The 22,175-nt window shown below is 32.1% G+C and overlaps 1 protein-coding gene across 3 annotated transcripts in view; it reads right to left on the reverse strand.

Moving 5' to 3' along the window:
* The window catches only part of LOC111702361 (uncharacterized), a 42,258-nt gene that overhangs the window by 4,275 nt on the left and 15,808 nt on the right, over positions 1-22,175 (reverse strand). For 2 of the 3 annotated variants that reach the window (XR_002765393.1, XM_023474018.1), the window contains exons 2-13: positions 17,917-18,409; positions 16,442-16,474; positions 13,802-13,871; positions 11,670-11,731; positions 10,962-11,175; positions 10,627-10,842; positions 9,467-10,062; positions 8,053-8,154; positions 7,513-7,641; positions 6,144-6,248; positions 5,574-5,694; positions 5,105-5,219 (exon numbers count right to left, since the gene is read on the reverse strand). Coding sequence is in view for 2 of the 3 variants with exons in the window: in XM_023474018.1 (XP_023329786.1) it covers positions 5,105-5,219; positions 5,574-5,694; positions 6,144-6,248; positions 7,513-7,641; positions 8,053-8,154; positions 9,467-10,062; positions 10,627-10,842; positions 10,962-11,175; positions 11,670-11,731; positions 13,802-13,871; positions 16,442-16,474; positions 17,917-18,390 (2,237 nt within the window). In the remaining variant the exon portion in view is untranslated. Of the gene's footprint in view, positions 1-4,029; positions 4,127-5,104; positions 5,220-5,573; positions 5,695-6,143; positions 6,249-7,512; positions 7,642-8,052; positions 8,155-9,466; positions 10,063-10,626; positions 10,843-10,961; positions 11,176-11,669; positions 11,732-13,801; positions 13,872-16,441; positions 16,475-17,916; positions 18,410-22,175 lie in introns of those variants that run through there. The other variant, XM_023474019.1, reaches the window with a different exon arrangement.

Below are 22,175 nucleotides of genomic sequence, written 5' to 3' on the forward strand. Positions count from 1 at the left end.
TTCAATATTTACTGTGAGCACTTATTTAAATTGAGAATTAGTGTTGGATCTCTTCACTTCAGTTACTCCTCCAGTGCAGGGTAGGAATACCAAAGAGAATATTAAATAAAGAATAAATTAATCTGCAGATTAACATAAAGATCGAGATCATGCATTTATCTCGATATCCACAATCCAATTGAGTTCCCACCTTTGGTTCCAACTTATTAAATAACAAAAAATTGTATTTGTTTAATATCTCCGTCAATTTTGAAAATAAAGCTACATTCCTTTCTTTGATACAATTTTTGCCATTTATGGCATATATTTAAAATAATAGATCATTTCTAATTCATCTCTTATTATTGGGAAACCCTGTTTTTAAATTTTTCTCAAGATTTTTTTACATAATATTTAAAATAAAATTTTCTTAAAAAAATTGGAATAATTATTGCAGACAACTGAAAGTTGTTCTACTTCACAAACTTGAAAATTCGTTCGCTTAATAAAAAAACAAAACTGTGCACAGTCCTAGTTTATTATCCTTTTAACCNTCTACAAAAGTACAGGGTTTTGAATAACGATTTCTACAAAACTACAAGGTGTTAAAAACGATCTCTACAAAACTACAAGGTGTTAAATAACGATTTCTACAAAACTACAAGGTTTTAAAAACGATCTCTACAAAACTACAGGGTGTTAAGTAACGATCTCTACAAAAGTACAGGGTGTTAAATAACGATCTCTACAAAACTTCAGGGTGTTAAAAAAAAAGTTAAGGTATAAGATTATAACAAGATATTCTTTAAAACAGTGAGAATCGAACTGAACACTCGCAACAAACTATAATTTTCGAATCCCTATATGTTTGTAGCATGATGATGTAAACCTTAGATATTTCTAAATATTTTGCCTACCTGAATTCAAGTTTAAAATATTCAAAACCAGGTTAGAAAGATATAGGAATTTGAAAATTAATGATTATGGCGCGAACATAATCATGCAACTTAAAGTTGTCTGATTCGATCCAGTACAATGATTATCCAACACGTGTTATGCATCAGGAAAAAGACAAGATCTCTGTTCCTTTAGAATTTTTGTGTAGGCACCCTGTTGTATATTAAGCAAAATATGTTCTATGTAAAATATATGTTTTCCATGTATCTCATTAGCACGAACCAAAAACCAAACCATTGAGAGGATAATTAGGTCAAATTTATCCACTGTGATTTCAAGGTTGCAAGCTCTTAAAAAATTGATGAGAATTTTGGCAATAACTTCTTTAAAACCAAAGCTAACAACAAGTGCCTTAGTGATAAAATGTACATGTACAGGGCTAAAGAAAAGCATAAGAAATTTAGAGCGGTAACATCAAAGCCCAAGGCGTTGCGACACTTCAGGGTCGACCCTGTCTTAAAAATTGATGAGACTTTTTATAAGCAGACTGAATCTATGTGCTAGTCTTCAAGTAACCCCATCTTGCAGTTTTTATAGTGTACTGTACTGAGTACATCACATTAATGTACGTAGTTCATGTTTTTATCTAGAAATAAATTGTAGTTCTTATTATTTTGAATTTAGACGTAAAACTTGAATCAACAAAAACACATCAAAAGCTTTAATTTGTATTTGAAAAAATTTAAATATAACTTTGAACTTAAAGGCATTATACACTTACTTAAAGATGTAATGCACGCGTCGCATTGACTTTAACATCGTACTTTGAGAGAAGGTTTTTTTTGCAATTTTCTAAATTTCTATTTCTGCAACTTAAGTTAATCTTGAGAACTTTGAGAAGAAAGAAGTTCTGAAAAATCTAAATTCCTCTTTTAATATTACTTCTAGAGATAAAGAAACTAAAGATAAAGTCTAGCTTTTTCACTTTAATTTTTTTCTTTTAATCTGAAAAACATTTATAAAAATAACAATGACAAATCTAAGTTCATCTTTCGGTATCATTTCTCACAAAAGCATTTCTTATCGGACTATTTGGAAAAAGCATTTCAAATTTCCAAATATTTTGTTTTTGACAAAATTCAATAATTAATGTTTTTATACGATTTTAAAGATTCTGAGGCATTTCTAAACGGTTTTTATTTTTTATCATTTTCTCGCTATGGCTGAAGCTTTCATCGCCACAAATAGTAACGTTTTTTAACACAGGTTTAACTCATCAATTTCAGGTAATGTTTCCAAAAATCTATTTTGGGCTAGAAAAATAAGGATACCTCATTTATCCTTCAAAGACTGGTTTTAAGGATATATTTTTGCATCGGACATAACACTCTTCACACGGAGGGTTTGGTTATATTACGTGTTAATATAGTCCCGTACGTTGTACACGTGTACAATCCCTTTAATATAGTCCCGTACGTTTTTCACGTGTACAGTCCCTTTAATGTAGTCATGTACGTTGTACACGTGTACAGTCCCTTTTTATGTAGTACCGTACGTTGTACACCCTGTTGTATATGTTTATTGTTTATAGATATGGAAAACCTTTAAATTGTAGTACTATATCCAAACCATAGTTATAAACAAGACATATATTGACCAGGAACCGTCATATCTCATGCGTCAAATCTGTGTACTGCAGTGGGAGGAAATCAAAACAAAGAATTCAAGGGCAACGCATCATTTTTGAGGGAAAATGGCCCAAGGGATGGAATAAGAATATATTGCTATTGTATTTTCTATATTGACCAGAAACCAAAAATCATAAGTATTCGCTCTAACTTGATATATTAACTTGGTTTGTTGGACTTTAATATCACATCAGAGATTTAGTCCTTTCTCTTCAACTTCTGTGGGGGCACTGGGTTTGTTTACATTCCTCCCATAGTGTTGCAGTACAAAATATACGTATATCTGAGTTGGGCGCGTTCCTGTATATAGTTCCTTGGTTATAAGAAAACCATGGGATTTGAACATTCAAAAACCATGAAACCTCGAAATAGAAAGTTTTCACAATTTTAATTTTACTTTATTATAAAAAATATAAATAATATAATTTATTGCTAAGCTACATGCACAGTTTTAAAAATAGAAAAATATTTCAGTATAGATATTTTTTATAGCCAAGAAAAAAAGACAGAAATATTGCAAAGGAATTTCTAATACTAAGAATGTTTTCAACCATACAGGGATTAGAGTTTGTGGCAAGAGTACAGTTTCCTATGCAGGCTCCATCAAATGTGGGCAGAATATTTAATTTACCATAAAATTTTGCTCACTAAAAGTATATAAATATAAGTAATAAATCAAATATGAATGAAGCTATTTTTTTATAATATATCTAGGGTTAAGGAAAAGATACAGGAATTAATATTTAAGCTTAATCAAGAAGCAAAAAAAATAAATACAATAAAGCGATATTATAGATATTATGCAGGGTTAGTTATGGAAGCGGTGTATAGTATACAGTAAACTTAATTATTCATAATTACATATTTACAATATTTCAAACATCTGGAACCAAGGATAGGCAAGGTAGGAGGGAGATGGGGTTAAATTTAAAGGAATAAGGGGGTGTATGGGGATCGGCGACCCATATCTTTTAAATTTAAGAAAACAAAACTATGCAAGAATAAACAGTTGAATGATCAAAATCATTAATTATTTTCCAAGTATTTTTTTTATTTTGAATGAATTGAGTCTATGCCACAAACTCAAGTTTTCTAATCCCTATATCTTTGCAACTTGAAATTTAAAACTTAACTAAATGATCTATTATATTTAATAGTTTGAAATATCCAAGATCTTTGAAACTGGGTTGCCAAGATAGATTTAACTTGTACAAATATAGGGATTAGAAAACTGAGTTTGTGGCAATAGATAATGGAAGTCTTTTAAAAAGGAAATACAAAAGAAGTTTTTCTTTTCATTGTAGGGAACTGGAGAGATAAGAAAAAAGAAAATGTTGTTAATTTTTATTTTCAGGGATAAGAGATTTGGGAAAGCAAAAATAACAGAAGAAGGAGGGAAAGGAGAAGAAGGAGGAGAAGGCGGAGAAGAAGGAGGAGAAGGAGTAGAAGGAGTAGAAGGAGAAGAAGGAGGAGGAGAAGGAGTAGAAGGAGAAGAAAAAGAAGGAGGAGAAGGATTATGAAGAGAAGGAAGGAGAACACGGTGTTAGGAAGGACTTGAATTTCTGAAAAGATTAAAAATAATCTTAAAATTGATCGCCAAAACATTTTAAACATTATATTGTCCTTATAATTAATCGTAAAAAACGTCCATTAAGTTTCCTTCGATCCGTATGTTCCCCTTCAACTTTTCATCTTAAAAGGAATTTGCAAAAGTAAGCCGTTGAAAAATAAAATAATTTTTCAGTTCGGGAGTAGTATACTAAACTACATTTATTTACATTTAATGTTTCTGGAGATCGAATTTAATGATTCAACAATTATTTTTACAGAAACATCGGAGATTAATACAGAGACCAGAGAGGAATTATCAAATTGTTTTTTTTATCATCTTACAATCCCTTTCACTTATGACGAAAACTTCTTTTAATACTATCGTTATTCTCTATACCTTTTTTTGTAAACTTTTTATGATCATGCATATATAATCTTCCTTCCTTCCTTCCTTCTTGTTTAAATTACTTATTTGTTGAATGCACTTAATCCTAATTCTGGTTATAGCAGTATCGTGTTTTCAAGCTGTTACCTGCACATAGCACATGCATTATGCAATTGTTAAACTTGAACAACTATACAATTAGATGTTAATCTGATCCTAACTCCATGCCCCTTGCTTCAAGGTTGTATTTAACACATTAAAAAAGCAAATAAAAACTCAAACTCTAATTTGTTTTCCTTTCTATCCTTTAACCCGATTTCAAAGATAAAATGATGAGAAAAGTAGAGTTTGTGGCGAGTGTTCAGTTTCTTTGTTTTGATAAAAAATACACTCCTGTATGCCGAGTCCATTAGCGCCTGATCCAATCAGGGTTCAGTCATGTATTTGGTGTCTATTCTGAACCAATATAAATAGTATGGCTGTAACATCTATCTTTCTATCTATCTTATTATCCAATTAGAGATATATCCTTATATCTGCGCTATACACAAAATGGAAATATTTACTTCTACTGAAACTATGGTGAATAAAGGGACAAACTTACTTTTCCTTCCTTTGTTTTCTGATGTTGTTTATCCTGTGATAGATTGCAAAGAGAATAAAGAAGACGACAATCAGTATAGCAACAGCAATCACGGCAATGACTCCGGACTGAAGTTCTAAAATTAAAAAAATATTTAAAACTTGTGGACTTGTTGTTTATTTTTAGAATTTATGTTTTTTCAATTTATTGTCTTGAGTACAGCTGATTTCTTGTTCCAGGGGTATATTGTTTACAAATGGAATATTTTTGAGTGTTTCAAAGTGATCTTTAATTGATCTTATGTTTAGTAAATCAGTTTTTGAAAAGAGATTATGTTTAGTCCATTTATTTTTATTGTTTTTTTTTTTATCAATTATCAAGTTGATGTTGTGTAATTGGTCTAGGTTATTGAAAAAAATTGAAGCTGGATAAAATGTTGAAAAATTGTTTATTTAATAATTTAACAGATTTTAAGTTGATGTAAACTTACTGTTATTGTCAAGTCTCTCGACCAAGGTTTCAAAGCAGTTTGTTTGAAAAATATTTAAATCTACAGAAGCTTCAGCACACACAATATACTTTCCCATTGGCAGGTTGTCCAACCCATACTCCTGCAATGGATAATTAATATGTGTTTTTTTTTGTAAATTTAAATTACATCTTTAAATGTCCCTTAGGTATAGACCTAAGGGGAGTGTGATAGGGGTTGTTTATATTTAACGTTACGTATTTAACAGAATTAATCACTTTTTTGATCGAAAAACAAAACAAAGATGGAGAGTAATTTAAGATTACGTATATAGTTCTTTTCAGATTTTAATGTAGAAAAGGTGATGGAAGGTGTTTGCTTGTGATATCTCACACGACAAGAGGGAAGTTAGAAAAATTTGGCCCAGAAAGATGTCGAAATTTAAGTTTCTTTTAAATACATTAAAACAACGAAAAAAATAATCCAAATGTTTTTAGTTTCAACACACAAGTAATAATAGGGTGACCTGAAAACAATATATAAAAGCTAAATGAAAACTAGAAAAGAAGATGCGAAGCGCCCTGAATTTACCTGGCTGGCCTGGTTTAGCATTATAAACGATTCAACAACGGGATCATCCAGATGATGCATTAGTGGAGGTTTATTTCGAGGAACTCGTTCATAAAGAATCTTTATCTATAAGCAAAAAATATTAAATATACATTTATACCTAGAACACTGTAGAATTGGAAGACGATATTAAAGCAATGTTGTTACAAAGTAAAAAGCTTTACTAGTAAGTTATCAAATCAATTGTTAAGTGAAATGGGTCTGTTTACACTGCACAATTGCTGTGCCTCTTATGTACATTGGAATAATCATATCTTGAGCCGACTTAAAAGTCGACTTTCTATTCACGAGTTTTCTGGTTATAACTGTAGTTCGGATTAATTTTTAAGCTGTACACCATTGGATACATTTAATCTATTGATGTTGATCAGACACTTTAAATAACCCTGGGACCATATGGATTTTATTTTTTTTTTTGAATTACCAACATGCAGTAAACATTGTCAATTAAACTTTTAAAAAATCACTTTAATTTTTTTTTTGATTTTTAAAAAAGGGGTCAGTGCAAGCATTTTTAATAGTGAACAATCATAAAGCGAGGTCGATTTTTCAATTTTTCAAAACATGGCGATATGGGTGTCTAAAGTTGCGCCTCTAACCACTGAATATTGCCCAGTTGTTGGATTTTTAATTGGTAAAATTTGTTGATCAAAGGCAAAAAACTATTATATTTGGACGACTCTGGCAAATATCCGCTGAAAAGTCCGTTTTTTGCTTATAACTTATTTAATTTTAAATCGTTTTTAACGATTTTAACATTTTTGAATTCAGTGTTTCAAGACGGATTCTTTGGTACCCATATTTTGAAAAAAACATTTTTTTCCTTGTACTAGTGATTTATTAGTTTTAAAAACTTAATGCGCCGCATAAATTTAAAAATGAGACAAAAAATTCACATTTTTGTTTTGCTTTTTTATGATAAAAACGTTTAAGACACTTACTGAGAGGATCTGCACATTTTGATCAAAAAAGTGTCAATTGTCCCACCATTACTTATAAATGGAAAGAGGTGAACACATTAGAAAGTTTGTTCCTTTCTCATTTTTTAACCGCTGCAAGGATTTCCATTAATTCAAAATGTTCCATCTTGTACAATAGAAAGTGAGAATTTTTTTAATTTCAAACCTTTTTATAAAGTTTAACATAAAGTCCTCAGGATCGGTAAATGAACATGTAAATAGATTTAATTTAATATTTTAATGCACAATAATTCGAAATAATAGAACTTGGTTCTCTTAATTAAAATTTGAACAAGATACAATTTTAACAGAAATATCAATTAAAAGTTTAAATTAATCTAGATTTAGGATTTTCTAAAAACTAAACTAACCGTGGTTTTTGGATGCATTTCCTTAGGTTTAATCATTAACCGCATAGAATGAGGTTGCACGTCCATAAGGGTGATAAGGGGATTGGAGAGGGATAGGTGGACATGGTTTTCCTCATGCATAGGGTGCTCCTAGAATATAATATATTCATGAGGGGAATAAGGGTAAAGAGTAAATGAGTAAACAATTCATGAATAGAGTGATATAATAACTTTGAGGGGAATAATATGGACATCGCTTTCCTCATGCATAGGGTGCTCATAGAATATTAATTTAACGCTTTTTAAATATTTTCATTTTTTAATCACTAGACTGAGCCCAACTTCTTTTTAACTCTTAATTGTAGCTCTAATCTGTGGCCATCTTATCTTTGTACATTATAAAACAATTGAGTAAATTTTGTAATTCTGAGCATCCATAAACTTTCCCTGGGGTAACAAAAAATAAGGACCTGATCGGTTCAGCCATTTTGACGTTTATCGGTTAGAAACTAAAAACCAAATTGACACACAAGAAAAGTATATTTGTTGATGTAAAAATACCATTATATTCTCGAACTTCCTGTCCTCCACGTTGTCCAGGTTGATCTCATATTTCTTCTCAAGTTCATGGATAAACATCTCCCGTGCTTCCTCCAACCCACCCTTTAGTATATATATAACATATATATAATCATGCATGGGACAAGATGCATTCGGCTTCTTCTATTTGAATTTAATCCAGTTTTGGTCTATAATTCAACATTCTTTAAAGTTACGGAGTTGTCTTTCTTTCATTGTTTATTCAAAACGCATGAGCCGACAAAAAAGTAGAAAAGATCAAAAGGCAACGCATTTATGTTTTGTAGGTTAAATTGTAATAGAAAGTCACAGTTATTTGTTTATTAGGACTGAACCGTTAAATCCGCATTATACATATGAAGACGACTGTACCTTTACTGAGTACATAAAATATTGTACTCCCAAGTACAAATACACATGTTTATGCCAACAATACATGACTACGAACACACATTTAAAATCTAACTAACAGATTCTATGTAGAGTATCAAAGGGATTGTAAGCGTAATTTCAAGTGATCTTACATTTAAAGATGGGCATCCCAATTCACAAAAACCTTTGACTGATCATCGAGGACAGAGATCTCAGTGTTTATATCTCTTAAATTTTTTTCAAAACTTCGAATGTTAATATTTATATTCTGTCAGTTTTTGTAATTAAATATTTATTATTCAAATAAGTGTTTAAAACTCGCAAACACAGTCTGTCATCCTAGATCAAACAAAGGTTTAAAGGGTACCGTTGTGAATCAGAGAAGACCCTCATTTCATGAAAGGTCACTTGAAATTACGCGTACAGTTCCTTTAATATCCAGGAGGGTGGAGAGGCAAGGACTGTTTAAATATGGATTTCAAGGGGTCGGGGGAGCCATTGTTTAAGACAATTAAATCAACGAGAATACGGATAATATGGAGTTACGAAGTATAAAAGCAAAAAAAAAACATTACTTAATTATTTTAACCCATAAAAATTAATTTTACGTTTTTAATTTTGAATGTTTACGTTGTTTTGCAAAATTTTACATGTTTACAGTGTTTTGTAAAAATTGTAACTTTGCAAACTTGTGTCACCCATCTCCCTGGCACCCTGCATACTCCGATGATTAAAGAAATAAGAAAAAGGAAAAACATTTAGATTCGGAAGATGCAAATCTTGTAGTTGCATAAAGCACTATCAGGAGATATACTTGAAATTATATTGGACTGAAAAATATAAAAACTATGTGAATCAGTAAATAAAGTACGCGAATTCAAATTTGTATCAGATGGTTTGCAGATAAAGACCGGACTGCTAGTTTAAATTAGAAAAGAAGGGTGTTGGCATACAATACTTTAAATTTTGTCCAAAAGGTTCAACAGTTTTGAAGAGAGAGTGTCACATTTGCATTTTCGTCTACCTGAACATGAGGATCGAAGAAATGATCAGTTTTAACATCCTCCTCCTCAGACTCCAGTTCTAACGATCCCTGGGCCTCGAGGATCTCTGAATTAGAGGTTACAACTTCGTAGAGGTCGGAGCTGAGGATTCCGGCAACCTCCTGCTCCCCCTCCCAGTCCAGACCCTGCCTGGAGAATCCAGACTGAAGACTCTCATGAAGATGAGTTTCTGAACCTTCATCTTCATCCGTAGTAAACTCAGACCCGGATTGGAAATATTCTTCTTCGTCAACTTCAAACTCATGGTTACCATAGAGATCATGATCGGATTCGGGTTCAGGTTCGGGCTCAGAGGTAGGTTCCGGTTCGGAGGCAGATTTGGGGGCAGGTTCGGAGGCATGTTCGGATGCAGGTTCGGAGGCAGGTTCGGGTTCGGATTCAGGTTCAGGTTCTTTAATCTCTGGGTAAACTTCTGGTTCAGGTTCCGTATACTCTGGATAAAACTCATCCTCTGCATTACTCTGGAAATCACGAGGAAGCAGGGAGGGATCCTGAACCTCCTCAAACTTAATTGTAAACGTCTCCTCAAGGCTCAACGATGCACTGTCCCCGTAACCTAGATTTAACATAAAATAAGTTCCTAATATTAATTTGATTTGGCATTTAAATCTTTGCAAAATTCAATGAATCTCTGCTCTATTGGAAGTTAGTTAAACGAATTTATCTAACCTGGAGTACTGGTGGGATGGATCTTTACTATTAAGAGAGTACCAGGAGTATATTCAACCTGGAGTACTGGTGGGATATATCTCCACTATTGAGAGAGTACCAGGAGTATATCTAACCTGGAGTACTGGTGGGATAAATCTCCACTATTGAGAGAGTACCCGGAGTATATCTAACCTGGAGTACTGATACTATTGAGACAGTACCCGGAGTATACCTAACCTGGAGTCCTGGTGGGATGTATCTCTACTATTGAGAGAGTACCAGGAGTATATTCAACCTGGAGTACTGGTGGGATAAATCTCTACTATTGAGAGAGTACCCGGAGTATATCTAACCTGGAGTACTGGTGGGATATATCTCCACTATTGAGAGAGTACCCGGCGTATATCTAACCTGGAGTACTGGTGGGATGTATCTCCACTATTGAGAGAGTACCCGGCGTATACCTAACCTGGAGTACTGGTGGGATGTATCTCTACTATTGAGAGAGTACCCGGAGTATAAACCTCCTCAGACGCTTCAGTAAATCCTAAACCAGTCTGAGCAATTGCTTCTATATCCCCATTTCTAGGTTCAGCAAAAGGCTTCTGAACTGGGTCTTCTTCTTTAGTAGAATCATGTCCTTCGTTCTCTGATGGATTAGGTTTCGCCTCTGGTTCTTCATTAACTTTAAAAGATAAAATTATAAAATTATAAAAATATTCTAATAATTGTAATTTAAAAACATGAAGAAAAAATCAGGATAAGTGTTAAATCATCTTTTAAAATCATGAACAATCACTTTACCTGAAGTAGGTTCGGTAGGACTAATCCTTATCCTTGTCTCCACCTCAGACTGAGAGCTAGCAGTGGACATCTTTACTAAATATATATCTCCAATATCCTTTTCTTCTCTCTCTCCCAGGGGGGTTTCCGTAGACTCCTTCTTCGAGCTCCCTTCCTGGATAGATTCCTCTACTGGACTCAATTCATCGTTAGATTCCTCTACTGCTATGCTCGCCTTAGCAAAAAATCAATGTAACTATAAATCAATAAAAATATTGTAAAAATATTATTCAAGGATATTTGACAAGGGTTTTCAATTTGTGTTCGCATGATTGCGAACATGACCCATTCCTGGTTTTCTTACATTAAAAATTTTAAAACTTGAGAAATTCCTGTTCTTAATTAATTATTGATTTTTATTTATAATTTAAGCTAAAATATCATTAGGCTCAGGAAAGATTAGTGCTTTTCCTAATTTATCAGACTAATAAAAGTTTCTTGATTTGTTTTTGTATTCAAATAGATATGTTTTGCTTTGTATAATGTAAAAACAAACTTGACCTTTTATTGCAAATTTAACTTTGGATTTAGCAGAATTCAGAATTGGAAAAATCAAAGGATACAGGGCACAAAGATATAAGGAGTAGAACAAGTTTGTGAAAAGACTTCATCATCCCGGTTGAATTTTTCTATAATATGAGAGGTAGGGGGGGGGGGGGTAATACAAACCTCTGTTTGAAGATGAGTTGGTAGAATTGTATGATGAATCATTTCTGAACCGGATTCAACAGCTAAACAAACAGAATATGAAAGAGACTGTTAACATAATTTAAGGTATCCCACATTTAAGAGATACAAGATCTACATGCCCGATTCACAACGACGGTTTATAAGAACAACCATTAGAAAAATTCTCTGTGGAAAAGTGTTTAATTCTAATAAAAATCCATCGTTTGTCTCTGGTGTCCTGAAAAAATCCTGAACAAATTTTTGATTTGTTTTTGGTTTGTTTTTTATTTGTTTTTGTTTAAGATTTTGCAAACATTTTCTCTCAAGGTCAAAATATGGTAATGTAAAAAAGGAAAAGTTTTCTAAAGTGTCTTTTCTAATTTCTATAAACTTCTACCCTGAGAGAAAATACCAACAAAAAAATATTCATAAAGAACAAACCACGATACAAATAAAAAAGCAAACTTTAACCGAGTACTGTTTAAACGTACAACAAGTTTTACTTAAAGTTTAACTAAAACGATTAACAACAGTAGGTGGAAGGATTATGTTTTTAAGTGTGGTGGGGGGATGTAGTAGCGAGGTAGTCCTTATTTCTGACAGTATTTGTATTTATCCTTGAAGTATGATTAATTAGCTAGAAGAACAAAAATATGCAAACATGTCGGAAATAAGAATTTTATGGAAACAAATTTAATTGAGTTGAGTAGAGGATACAAAACCACAAGGCTACAAGGATACAGGATACAGGATTACAGAATAATAAAAGAGGATACATGGAACCAAGGATACAAGATACAAAGAATACCATTAGTTAAAAAAGGATACACTATACCAAATTAAAGCATAGTTATCAGGTACATGAAAAAAAGAATACATATAGTCAGGAGGATACAGGGAACCAAGGTTACATAATGTAGAAAGAATATAGATACAGATAGTTGAAGGAATATAGGGAACCAAAGATACAGATAGTTGAAGGGATATAGGGAACTAAAGATACAGAAAGTTACAGGGATATAGGGAACCAAAGATACAGATAGTTGAAGGGATATAGGGAACCAAAGATACAGAAAGTTGAAGGGATATAGGGAACCAAAGATACAGATAATTGAAAAAATATAGGGAACCAAAGATACAGAAAGTTGAAGGGATTTAGGAAACCAAAGATACAGATAGTTGAAGGGATATAGGGAACCAAAGATACAGAAAGTTGAAGGGAGGGCACCAAAGATACAGATAGCTGAGGGGATATAGGAAACCAAGGGTACAGATAGTTGAAGAGATACAGGGAACCAAGGATACAAAGAGCCAAGGATACAGATAGTTTAGAGAAGGATACTTAAAATTAATCATAGATATATAGTTAAGAATGGGATATACAGTGAACAACGAATTCATGCAGTTAAAAATACAAAAGAAACAAATTCAGGTAACCACAAATACATATAAAAAATATATGAAGGATACACAAATAAAAAAGTAGATAGAGGAAACCAATAGAGAATAGATATGTAAATTAGCTACAACAATAAAAATAGGTAAATCTCCACTATACAACAATTACATGAGACTATTAGTATAAACAAAAACATAAAAGCAAACCTCTATATAGTTGATAATTCACATTTAAAGCAATTGCATAAAAGAAGTGTATATTCAATTCAAAAGCAAAAAATATAAAAATAGGAACTATTCTAATCCGATATTCCAAGTAAGAGTTTAAGGTTTTTATCGTAATTATCGCAAATATAAAATTGTTATGGGCTTGAAAAATTGTAATTTAGTATAAGAAAAGGAAAAGTAATAATTTGAACTAAAAAAGAAATTTTCTAAAAATGTTTGAACTATTTCCTTTTTAAGGCATTTGGCATTAAGAGAAAGTTTCCAAAGAGAGTAAATTCATAAAAACAAGAAAGAATTATACGCGCATTCTTTGGTCCCAATTCTGTTGTGAATTGTTAGCGACACTTTTTGATTTAAGGAATATGAATCACCCTGTAAAGCGAAATACAACGGAATAATTACGGAAGTGAAATTTCATCTCTTTTCTAATTAGGCAAATGGTGGAATAAAGCCTAAATTCATGCATCTCATTAAAATTTGAAAAAATAAGAATAGGAATAATTTACCCAGTTGATCGTAAAGATTAAACTCATTTCCCTGCACACTGTTCTCTAGTTCACCGTAGTAATCAACATCCTGGATAACAAGAAAAATTAAGATACAATTTTAACAATTCAAAAATTTAATTATATGTTTGTAAGTTGTAATTAATTTGCCATAAAAAACTTAAAATTATGGGAAACGCAAAAAATAAACAGTCTAGACTGCGGATTAATAAAGAGTTTAATCCTAGTCCTGAATGCTTTTTTATAACCGCATTTTCGACACAAGCGATGTTTATTAACATCACTAAATTCAAGTAAAGTCGTGTTTATAATCGTTTCCCTTAGATACCCATGTAAAAATGTCATGTTTGAAATATGTGTATGTTTCCTTTTTAACACAAGGTGTCCAGTTCATAACTGTTAAGAGACGCCTCGAAGATCGTTTTAAACTTGGAAATAATTTGCTGTACTTATGCGTCAATTAACTTTAACAGTATGCTTCTTTATAGGGATTGTTAAGGAAAAATGAAAGGGGGTACAGGATGAAACCTGAGAATCTCAGGCATTGAAATATACATATAAGACATCTATCCGATGTTCCTGTCTAAAGAAATTGATATTAAACTCTGTCAAAATTATACCAAAACGTATATATATGAGATTTTGTATGAGGTTCGTAGTATTAAACAGATCATATTCAACAAATACGCAACCAATCTGAAAATGACTATATCCCACAGAAGCATGAGAATCTCAGATTTGCTCCTGTTCCAGTTTTTTAATTTTTGTTTTGCATTTTTAATAGATATAATTGATAATATTACTATAACGTAGTGTACAGTTCATATTAGTCACCAGAACTTCCACCAATGGCAGAGCAGTGTACTTGTCACGAGACTCAGACAGAGGTCAGAGACATGTGTAAACGATACTATACCCCTTTAATTTTTCCTATACAATCCCTTTAAGCAAGTTATTTTAAAAAATATATATATAAATCTAAACGCAATTCCTCATATCATTTTAACATTGTTTTAAGACTTTTACTTGTAAAATAAGGTTAACGTAATCGAATGCCGCAAATAATTTCAAATATAACCTGAACTGCAATGTTTACTATGATACCCTGTAAGTATGTAAACTTGAAATTAAACGTTGGATTTAAGATATTCTGACGACGTACATAATAAGCTACTAAATTGTAGAGTATAAATGGAAAACGCCCCTGTTGAAAATACAAGAAGTATCAGGGCCGTATTTAGGATCTGGGAAGTATGATACATTTCTATACAAATAATATAAGAAATCAAAACAGGACGTTTAGATGAATAGATATATTCTTCAATAGACTGATATATTTACTGATATACAATACATATAATCAAGAAATGGGGATGGAAAATATGACATTGTAGGACCAAAAATATAAGTATGCATGCAGCTCAAAACAACCTTTCTTACAAAAAATATGGATTTTGGTTGGACATCACTTTATTTTTAAGTTAAAAGGATTATAGATTTAAATTTAAAGTAACCCTTAATATAAATGTGGCATGTCGAAATCACAATAGTACCCAAGCTTTGACTGATCTAGAATAAATGAGATATACTTGATGTTTCTAATTATTGTCTAAAGGTGAAAGGAGCAACACCTTAAATTACAATGACAGTCCCTTTAAATACGAGATTTGTCTTGAATGAAAATGAATTGTAATTGTATATTTTCTATTTTGGATTGCAATGGTGATGTAATCAGGGGATCTTTAAATATCATTTCATGATTAGACATTTGCTGAATTAAATTTAGCTAGATATTTGCCCCCGGCTATAGACAGTTTTCTTGTCTTAAAGGAACTGTTGACCAAATTTTAGGAAACCTTCCTTTTTCAAAGAGAGAAAACAACGATATCTTTCTCATTGTGTAAAGGGTACCAGGGTGTCAAGGGTACCAGGGTGTCAAGGGTACCAGGGTGTCAAGGGTACCAGGGTGTAAAGGGTACCATGGTGTCAAGGGTACCAGGGTGTAAAGGGTACCAGGGTGTCAAGGGTACCAGGGTGTCAAGGGTAACAGGGTGTCAAGGGTACCAGGGTGTCAAGGGTACCAGGGTGTCAAGGGTACCAGGGTGTCAAGGGTACCAGGGTGTCAAGGGTACCAGGGTGTCAAGGGTACCAGGGTGAATCGGGCATGTACATTTTGAAAAGAAAAGTCACTTTTAAAATGTCATAAAAAACGTGATGTTTCTACAATAGTTTTTTTTCAGTGATAACTTTTTTTATGCATTGTCGTGGAAAACTTCTTTCGGATTCATCTGAGACATATTAAACTTTTTAAAGATCTGTAAATCGTGAGTTTGAGCGAAAATTCGCCGTTCAAAACTCCTACTTTGGGGGTGGATACCTTTTCAGAATTAGTTTTTTTTTTAGATTATTAAATAACGGATAACGATTTTAAGAAACGAATCGTAGAAAATTTTACAATAAGCATTATTCCATAGCTGTGAAAAATTATCTCTTTGTCATATCGTTTATTAGACCATTTACAGCTTTATTTAGGGATAAGGATAAAAACAACTTCGTCATAATTACAGGGTTTCAGGTAGTCATTAAAGTCTCATCTTTATAGGAAACTCTGTCCCTGTATACTGTATAGTATTTGATTACCTGCTGCTCTACTGGTTTCCACGTTGAAAAATCCTGGATCAAAGTTTATTTATTTTTAATTGTTTAATTTTAAATGTTTCCATAAACATAGTATAAAGTCGACCCTTAAGTATCCAAACCCTAAACTTTTAAAATCAAAATTTGTCAAATTCGATCAGTATTCAATCGTTGTCTGTCAGTCTATTCGTCTGCTTATTTAAATGTCTGATAAAAACTCCGATTGATTGTAAAACTCGGTAGAAACACGGGAATAGTATTAGTTTGGTTTGCAAGATCAAAGTTGGGTGGCCTGGATTAAACAGGGAAAACTCCAGACAACACTGTGTTCCCAAGCTTGTAAACATATTTAAAGATGCCGTGAGAATTGTATTTTGTGAATAATTAGCTTTTCTAAGAGTCACGTATTTTCATTCTTGTTATGGCACTCCCCAGTCCCCTTGGTCTCATTTAGAATTCAAAAAACCCTCCTAAGTCCCTTGTCAACTTTAATACTGAGTCATTTAATGAAGTTAATTGGGTAGAACATGATTTAAATGCATGATCTTGAATCCGCACCTTTTCAAGGATTTTTTAACATTATCTTTATTTTACAGAGCGGTATCAAGCATTTTTAAACATGTCATTGGCTTTTATTTGAATAAATACAGTTAGAAAAAGGTAGTTTTAGAATTTAAATGAATTGAAAAAAATGATAAACATCGCGTTAAACATTTTACAATCTTCTTTTATAAAGATATTATTCCCATAATTAAAAATTCACACACCATTACAATTTTTATGATTTTTTAATGAACACAATTATAGAATGTTTGCTCTTAAAGTTCAAAATGATTTTCCATCAAAATAATATTATTTTTCATACATCAGACTCTTGCATGATATCATGTCGATACTAGAAGGTGGCAAATCTAAAAATCTGGGGATGCTAGCAAAAAAATAATTGATTTTTTTACAGGATATATCGATCTTTTGTGTTTAAATTTAAAAAACATTTTAATATGAAATTTACAGCTGTTCAGAAACACCAAAACCGGGCCAGTCTTGAGGGTGGTTCTGAAATATGCAAAAAAAACTAGCAGCACCAAAAGAAATAATTTTCTTTTTCAAAATGACCGAACAACAAGAAAATGGAGATTTTGAAAAGCAGAAATGTCAAATACTTGCAGCTGATATCATCTAATTAAAAAGAATTCGTAAAAATCTAAATTTAAAAAAAATAAATATGTAAAAAAATGTTTGGGTGTTTTGTGTGTATTCAAGGATACAATTATGTTTACCCAAAATTATCTATGAGTGAAGATGAGTGTGGGCCAGCTTTCTTCTTTGATGAATTTACCATAAAACATAAGTTAAAAGTTTGTGTACTATTTCCACTTTTCAAATTTCGCAACCATTCTCTTTAAAAACTAGTTTTTACTGGTGTATATCCCTCTGATTCATCTTTTAAAAAACATCCAATTAATAATAAAACTTTCCTTGAGGTTTTCTAGTGGATTGTTGGTCGTGTTCTCAAAGTAACTAACGATCCCTCCGTCGAATGCATGAAAGAGTTTATCATATAAATCACTTTGATTTTCTAATTGCTCCGACAAATCATCTTCCTGTGCCAAGTCTGTATTGACAAGAACGCTTGAAGTTCCATTATCATCACGATTTGCTCTGATCACGGGTACACTGGTTGCGGATTTGCTTTCTAGATTAGAGGATTTGTTCAGCTGTTGATCAGCTGAAAGTTGTAAACGCGCAACAGAAGGGGTCACTGTTACATCAAAATCAAACTCTTCGTCGGCCTGAATATTAGTGAAGACAGATGCAGGAATTCGAACTATTTCACCGGGTTTTGTTTTAGCAAAATGTTCAGTCACCTCTTTATGTGATATATGTTCTGTGACGGGGTGGGAAGTGTACTGCTCTGTGCAGAACAGTACAAGGATACAGAGGCGCCACATCGTGCACAACTGCACACTTCTGAAAATATTAAAATGTTGTAATATATTTTTTAAAGGATTGAATATTGGGACATACAAGCAAACTCTAAAAAAATTGTATTCATTTTTTAAAAAGTTTATTTTGTTAAAAAATGCATTTGGCGTTAAAAGTTACATCCTGATAGTAAATAGTACGCTCTGCATATAGTGTTGAATTAAATATTCTTTGTTTGTTGAAACAAACTTTGACCCTTTTTGCGTGAGTTTACCAAAAGTTAAAAATCAGTTTAAAAAATCTAAATTAAAAAAAAAAACTTCATGATAACGGATGAAAACGTTTTGAAATATTATTCATTTATAGACAAGATGTATCTTAATTATTGTTTTAAATAAAGAAATATACTTTTAAGATTAGTCTCTCCCCTTTTATCTGCTCTCAGCTGGGTTTCTAGGCTTGGTTTGGTTGTTGCCAACCTCGTAAAAACCTTTGTATTCAACAAATATGATAGAATATCAATTCTCTGTGCGTAACAGGGAGAAAATGAAAATTCAAGACCCTGAAGTTCCCGGCGTCGCAAATGGACTTTAAAAATCGACTGTTAAGACTTCAATCGTATAATTCTAACGTTGAATTGGTCTTGCAGCAATTGTTTTTCTTATAATTTTATGGTTTTATTACAACAACTTGAGAAAATATTTTACCCAGATGTGCTGTAAGACAAAGCACAAAAGTTACAAACACCCTATTGCATTTAGTTAAGGAGCGGAACCTAACTCAATACAAAGGTTCCAAAAAAATATATAATTAAAACTAAGTGTCTAAAGTTTAAGAAAATAAGAAAGGCTTGTTCATTTTCCAGTTTAGAATTTAAAAATAAGTTCTTTGATTAGATTTTTAATTTTTTTTTACTTCTTTCATCTCTTACATTATGATCCACCTTCCAGATTGCTTTCCTGATCTTATTGCTTTTTAATCTTATAATATACTTTTTAATCTTATAATATACTTTTTAATCTTATAATATACTTTTTAATCTTATAATATACTTTTTAATCTTATAATATACTTTTTTAATTTTTTAACTTTTTGGATCTGATATTTTTTACACATTCTAATTTTTTTAACATTTGAGCTTAATAAATCTTTTTCCTTTTAGCAATAAAATCTAAATTAACTGATCTACGATGGCATTGGAAATTGTGTGCTGTGTTCAGTGTGCAATGGGCTTGAAAAAACAACTTATGAAAGATAAATTTACTGACGTAATGAAAATCGTGAACTGTAAACAGTAAACACTAGTGATGACTGAAAATCTATCTGGGTAGGGCCTGGAGAACACAGAATACATTGGTTCTGACTGAACAGATGGTTATTCTATGCATATATACAGGACCACGCCAAACTAAGCATATATCCAGGACCACGCCAAACTAAGCATATATCCAGGACCACGCCAAACTAAGCATATATCCAGGACCACGCCAAGCTAAGCATATATCCAGGACTACTTCAAGCTAAGCATATATCCAGGTCCACCCTAAACTAAGCATATATCCAGGTCCAAGCCAAACTAAGCATATATCCAGGACTACTTTAAACTAAGCATATATCCAGGACTACTCCAAACTAAGCATATATCCAGATCCACGCCAAACTAAGCATATATCCAGGACCATGCCAAACTAAGCACATATCCAGGACCATGCAAAACTAAAAATATATCCAGGACCACGCCAAACTAAGCACATATCCAGGACCACGCCAACCTAAGCATATATACAGGACCACGCCAACCTAAGCATATATACAGGACCACGCCAAACATCCGCGTATATATCCGCGTATATGTTAATTAATAGAAACAAATTAAGTTAAATAGATAAAAATATGTTTAAAAACTGTCAATAACTTAATTCTTTCATAATCGAATATCCCGCAATTATTGTTTTGATTGAATATCATATGCAATTAAATTTTATTTCGAATATTATAAAGTAAATGTCTAAAATATATTGTTATATTTTTGATAGGTTTTATTTAAAGTACTTTTATATTTTGAAATAATACAATAATGAAATAAATTATCAAGAATATCGAGATTATATTTGTTTTTGTAACCTTGACAAATCTGAAGAATCGTAAAATATTCAAAGAATTCTTGGAATTAAAATATTTCAGTTTTTAACTTCACATTTTTTATTAAAAAAGAATTATTTTACTAAACATAATGTTTCACGCCATCATGACGATCTTCAGTAGTTACAATTCTTTGAACAACTATGTATATATATATATATATGCAAGTAGATAAATTATGTATATCACATATAATTTAAATGTATACATCATATATTATATGTATATGGCATTCATTCATATTGCCATGGAACTAGAAAAACTTTAAAAATTTCAGAAAGCAAGAAAAAAAATTCTGAAGAACTTTTTTTCATAAAATTCTGAACAATTCAAGGGCGTTTCCGCATTTATTACTGAATAAATTGCATGACTTTTCAGCACGTGAACCGTTTATTTTTTCAAAATGAGATAATTGGCTCAGTTTCCATCAAAAATTAATTTAAAAAGATTAGTGTTGACGAAGAAAATATATAGCTGGCTGTAACAATTAAAGTTCAAAATCGGTATATTCCTAGAGAACGATTTTTGGACCCCCCCCCCAGGCCCCCCCACCTCCTATCAATTTTGTACATGGGTCTGACAGGAAGTGTCTTAACTTAACCTAACCCGTGGCCGCAGCGCTCGGCTCCCTAGCCTGTCCTAGCCGCAGCGTTTGGCCCAGAAAGTGTCTTAACTAATCTAACCCGTGGCCGCAGCGCTCGGCCCCCTAGCCCATCCTAGCCGCAGCGCTCGGCCCAGAAAGTGTCTTAACCTAACCTAACCCTAAATAACAAAAAAATAAATAATAATAAATTTGCAGAAAAATAAATGGTCATGTACAAAATTGATAGGAGGGGGGGGGGGTGGGGGGGGTCCAAAAATCGTTCACTAGGACAGACCCTCAAAATCGATTAATTAGAGAACTTTCAAATACTTTGTTAAAAGGACATAAAAATGCAAATTTTAAGATGTTGCATTAAATATCAATATTGAATTTTCAACATCTGTCACATCTATCTATCTATCAAAAATATATCATTATATATTATCTATATATAAAACCCAAAATAAACAATTGTCTTTTTAAACATTTTGCTTTAACAATTTACAAAAAATTAGGATTCGAAAACAGTCCAATAAGATGAACAAATCCAAAAGAGTTAACTAGTTTTTAATATGTCTTTACTTTCAATCAAGTGCAATAACGCATTAAAATATTAAGTTTCGTAGTTTAAGAAAATATTTGTATTACGTCAGAAAAATACGAATGAATTGATTAATGACCCTACAGCTAAGGCCAGGTAAACTACCTTGTATTACATGTCTTCTTCATGTATAGCCTCAAACCTTCATGTCATAGACAACGTAGAACTGGAAACACTTTCGTTTTAGAGAATATAAATAGTAAAAAATTTCACGTTCTTTTTTTCTTGATTCATAAAAAAATATGTCTGAAATTAGAACAATAAGTTGGTTATTTGCTGATACGGTCATTTTCTGTTGTAGTGTTTTGACCTAACACTGTTTAAGGTTTCGTCAAAGTTTAATGAGATTCTATCAAATTTCAAAAGAGTACCTAAAAATTTCAAGAGTTTTAAGAGTTTTTTTTTGTGAGTTTTCGAGAAATCGAACCTTCTTAACGTAGATAGGATCAATTCAAACACTGCGAAATTACCGACTGGAGAAATTT

Source organism: Eurytemora carolleeae, unplaced genomic scaffold (genome assembly GCF_000591075.1).
Source record: "Eurytemora carolleeae unplaced genomic scaffold, Eaff_2.0 scaffold428, whole genome shotgun sequence".
In the NCBI taxonomy this organism is placed as follows: domain Eukaryota; kingdom Metazoa; phylum Arthropoda; class Copepoda; order Calanoida; family Temoridae; genus Eurytemora; species Eurytemora carolleeae.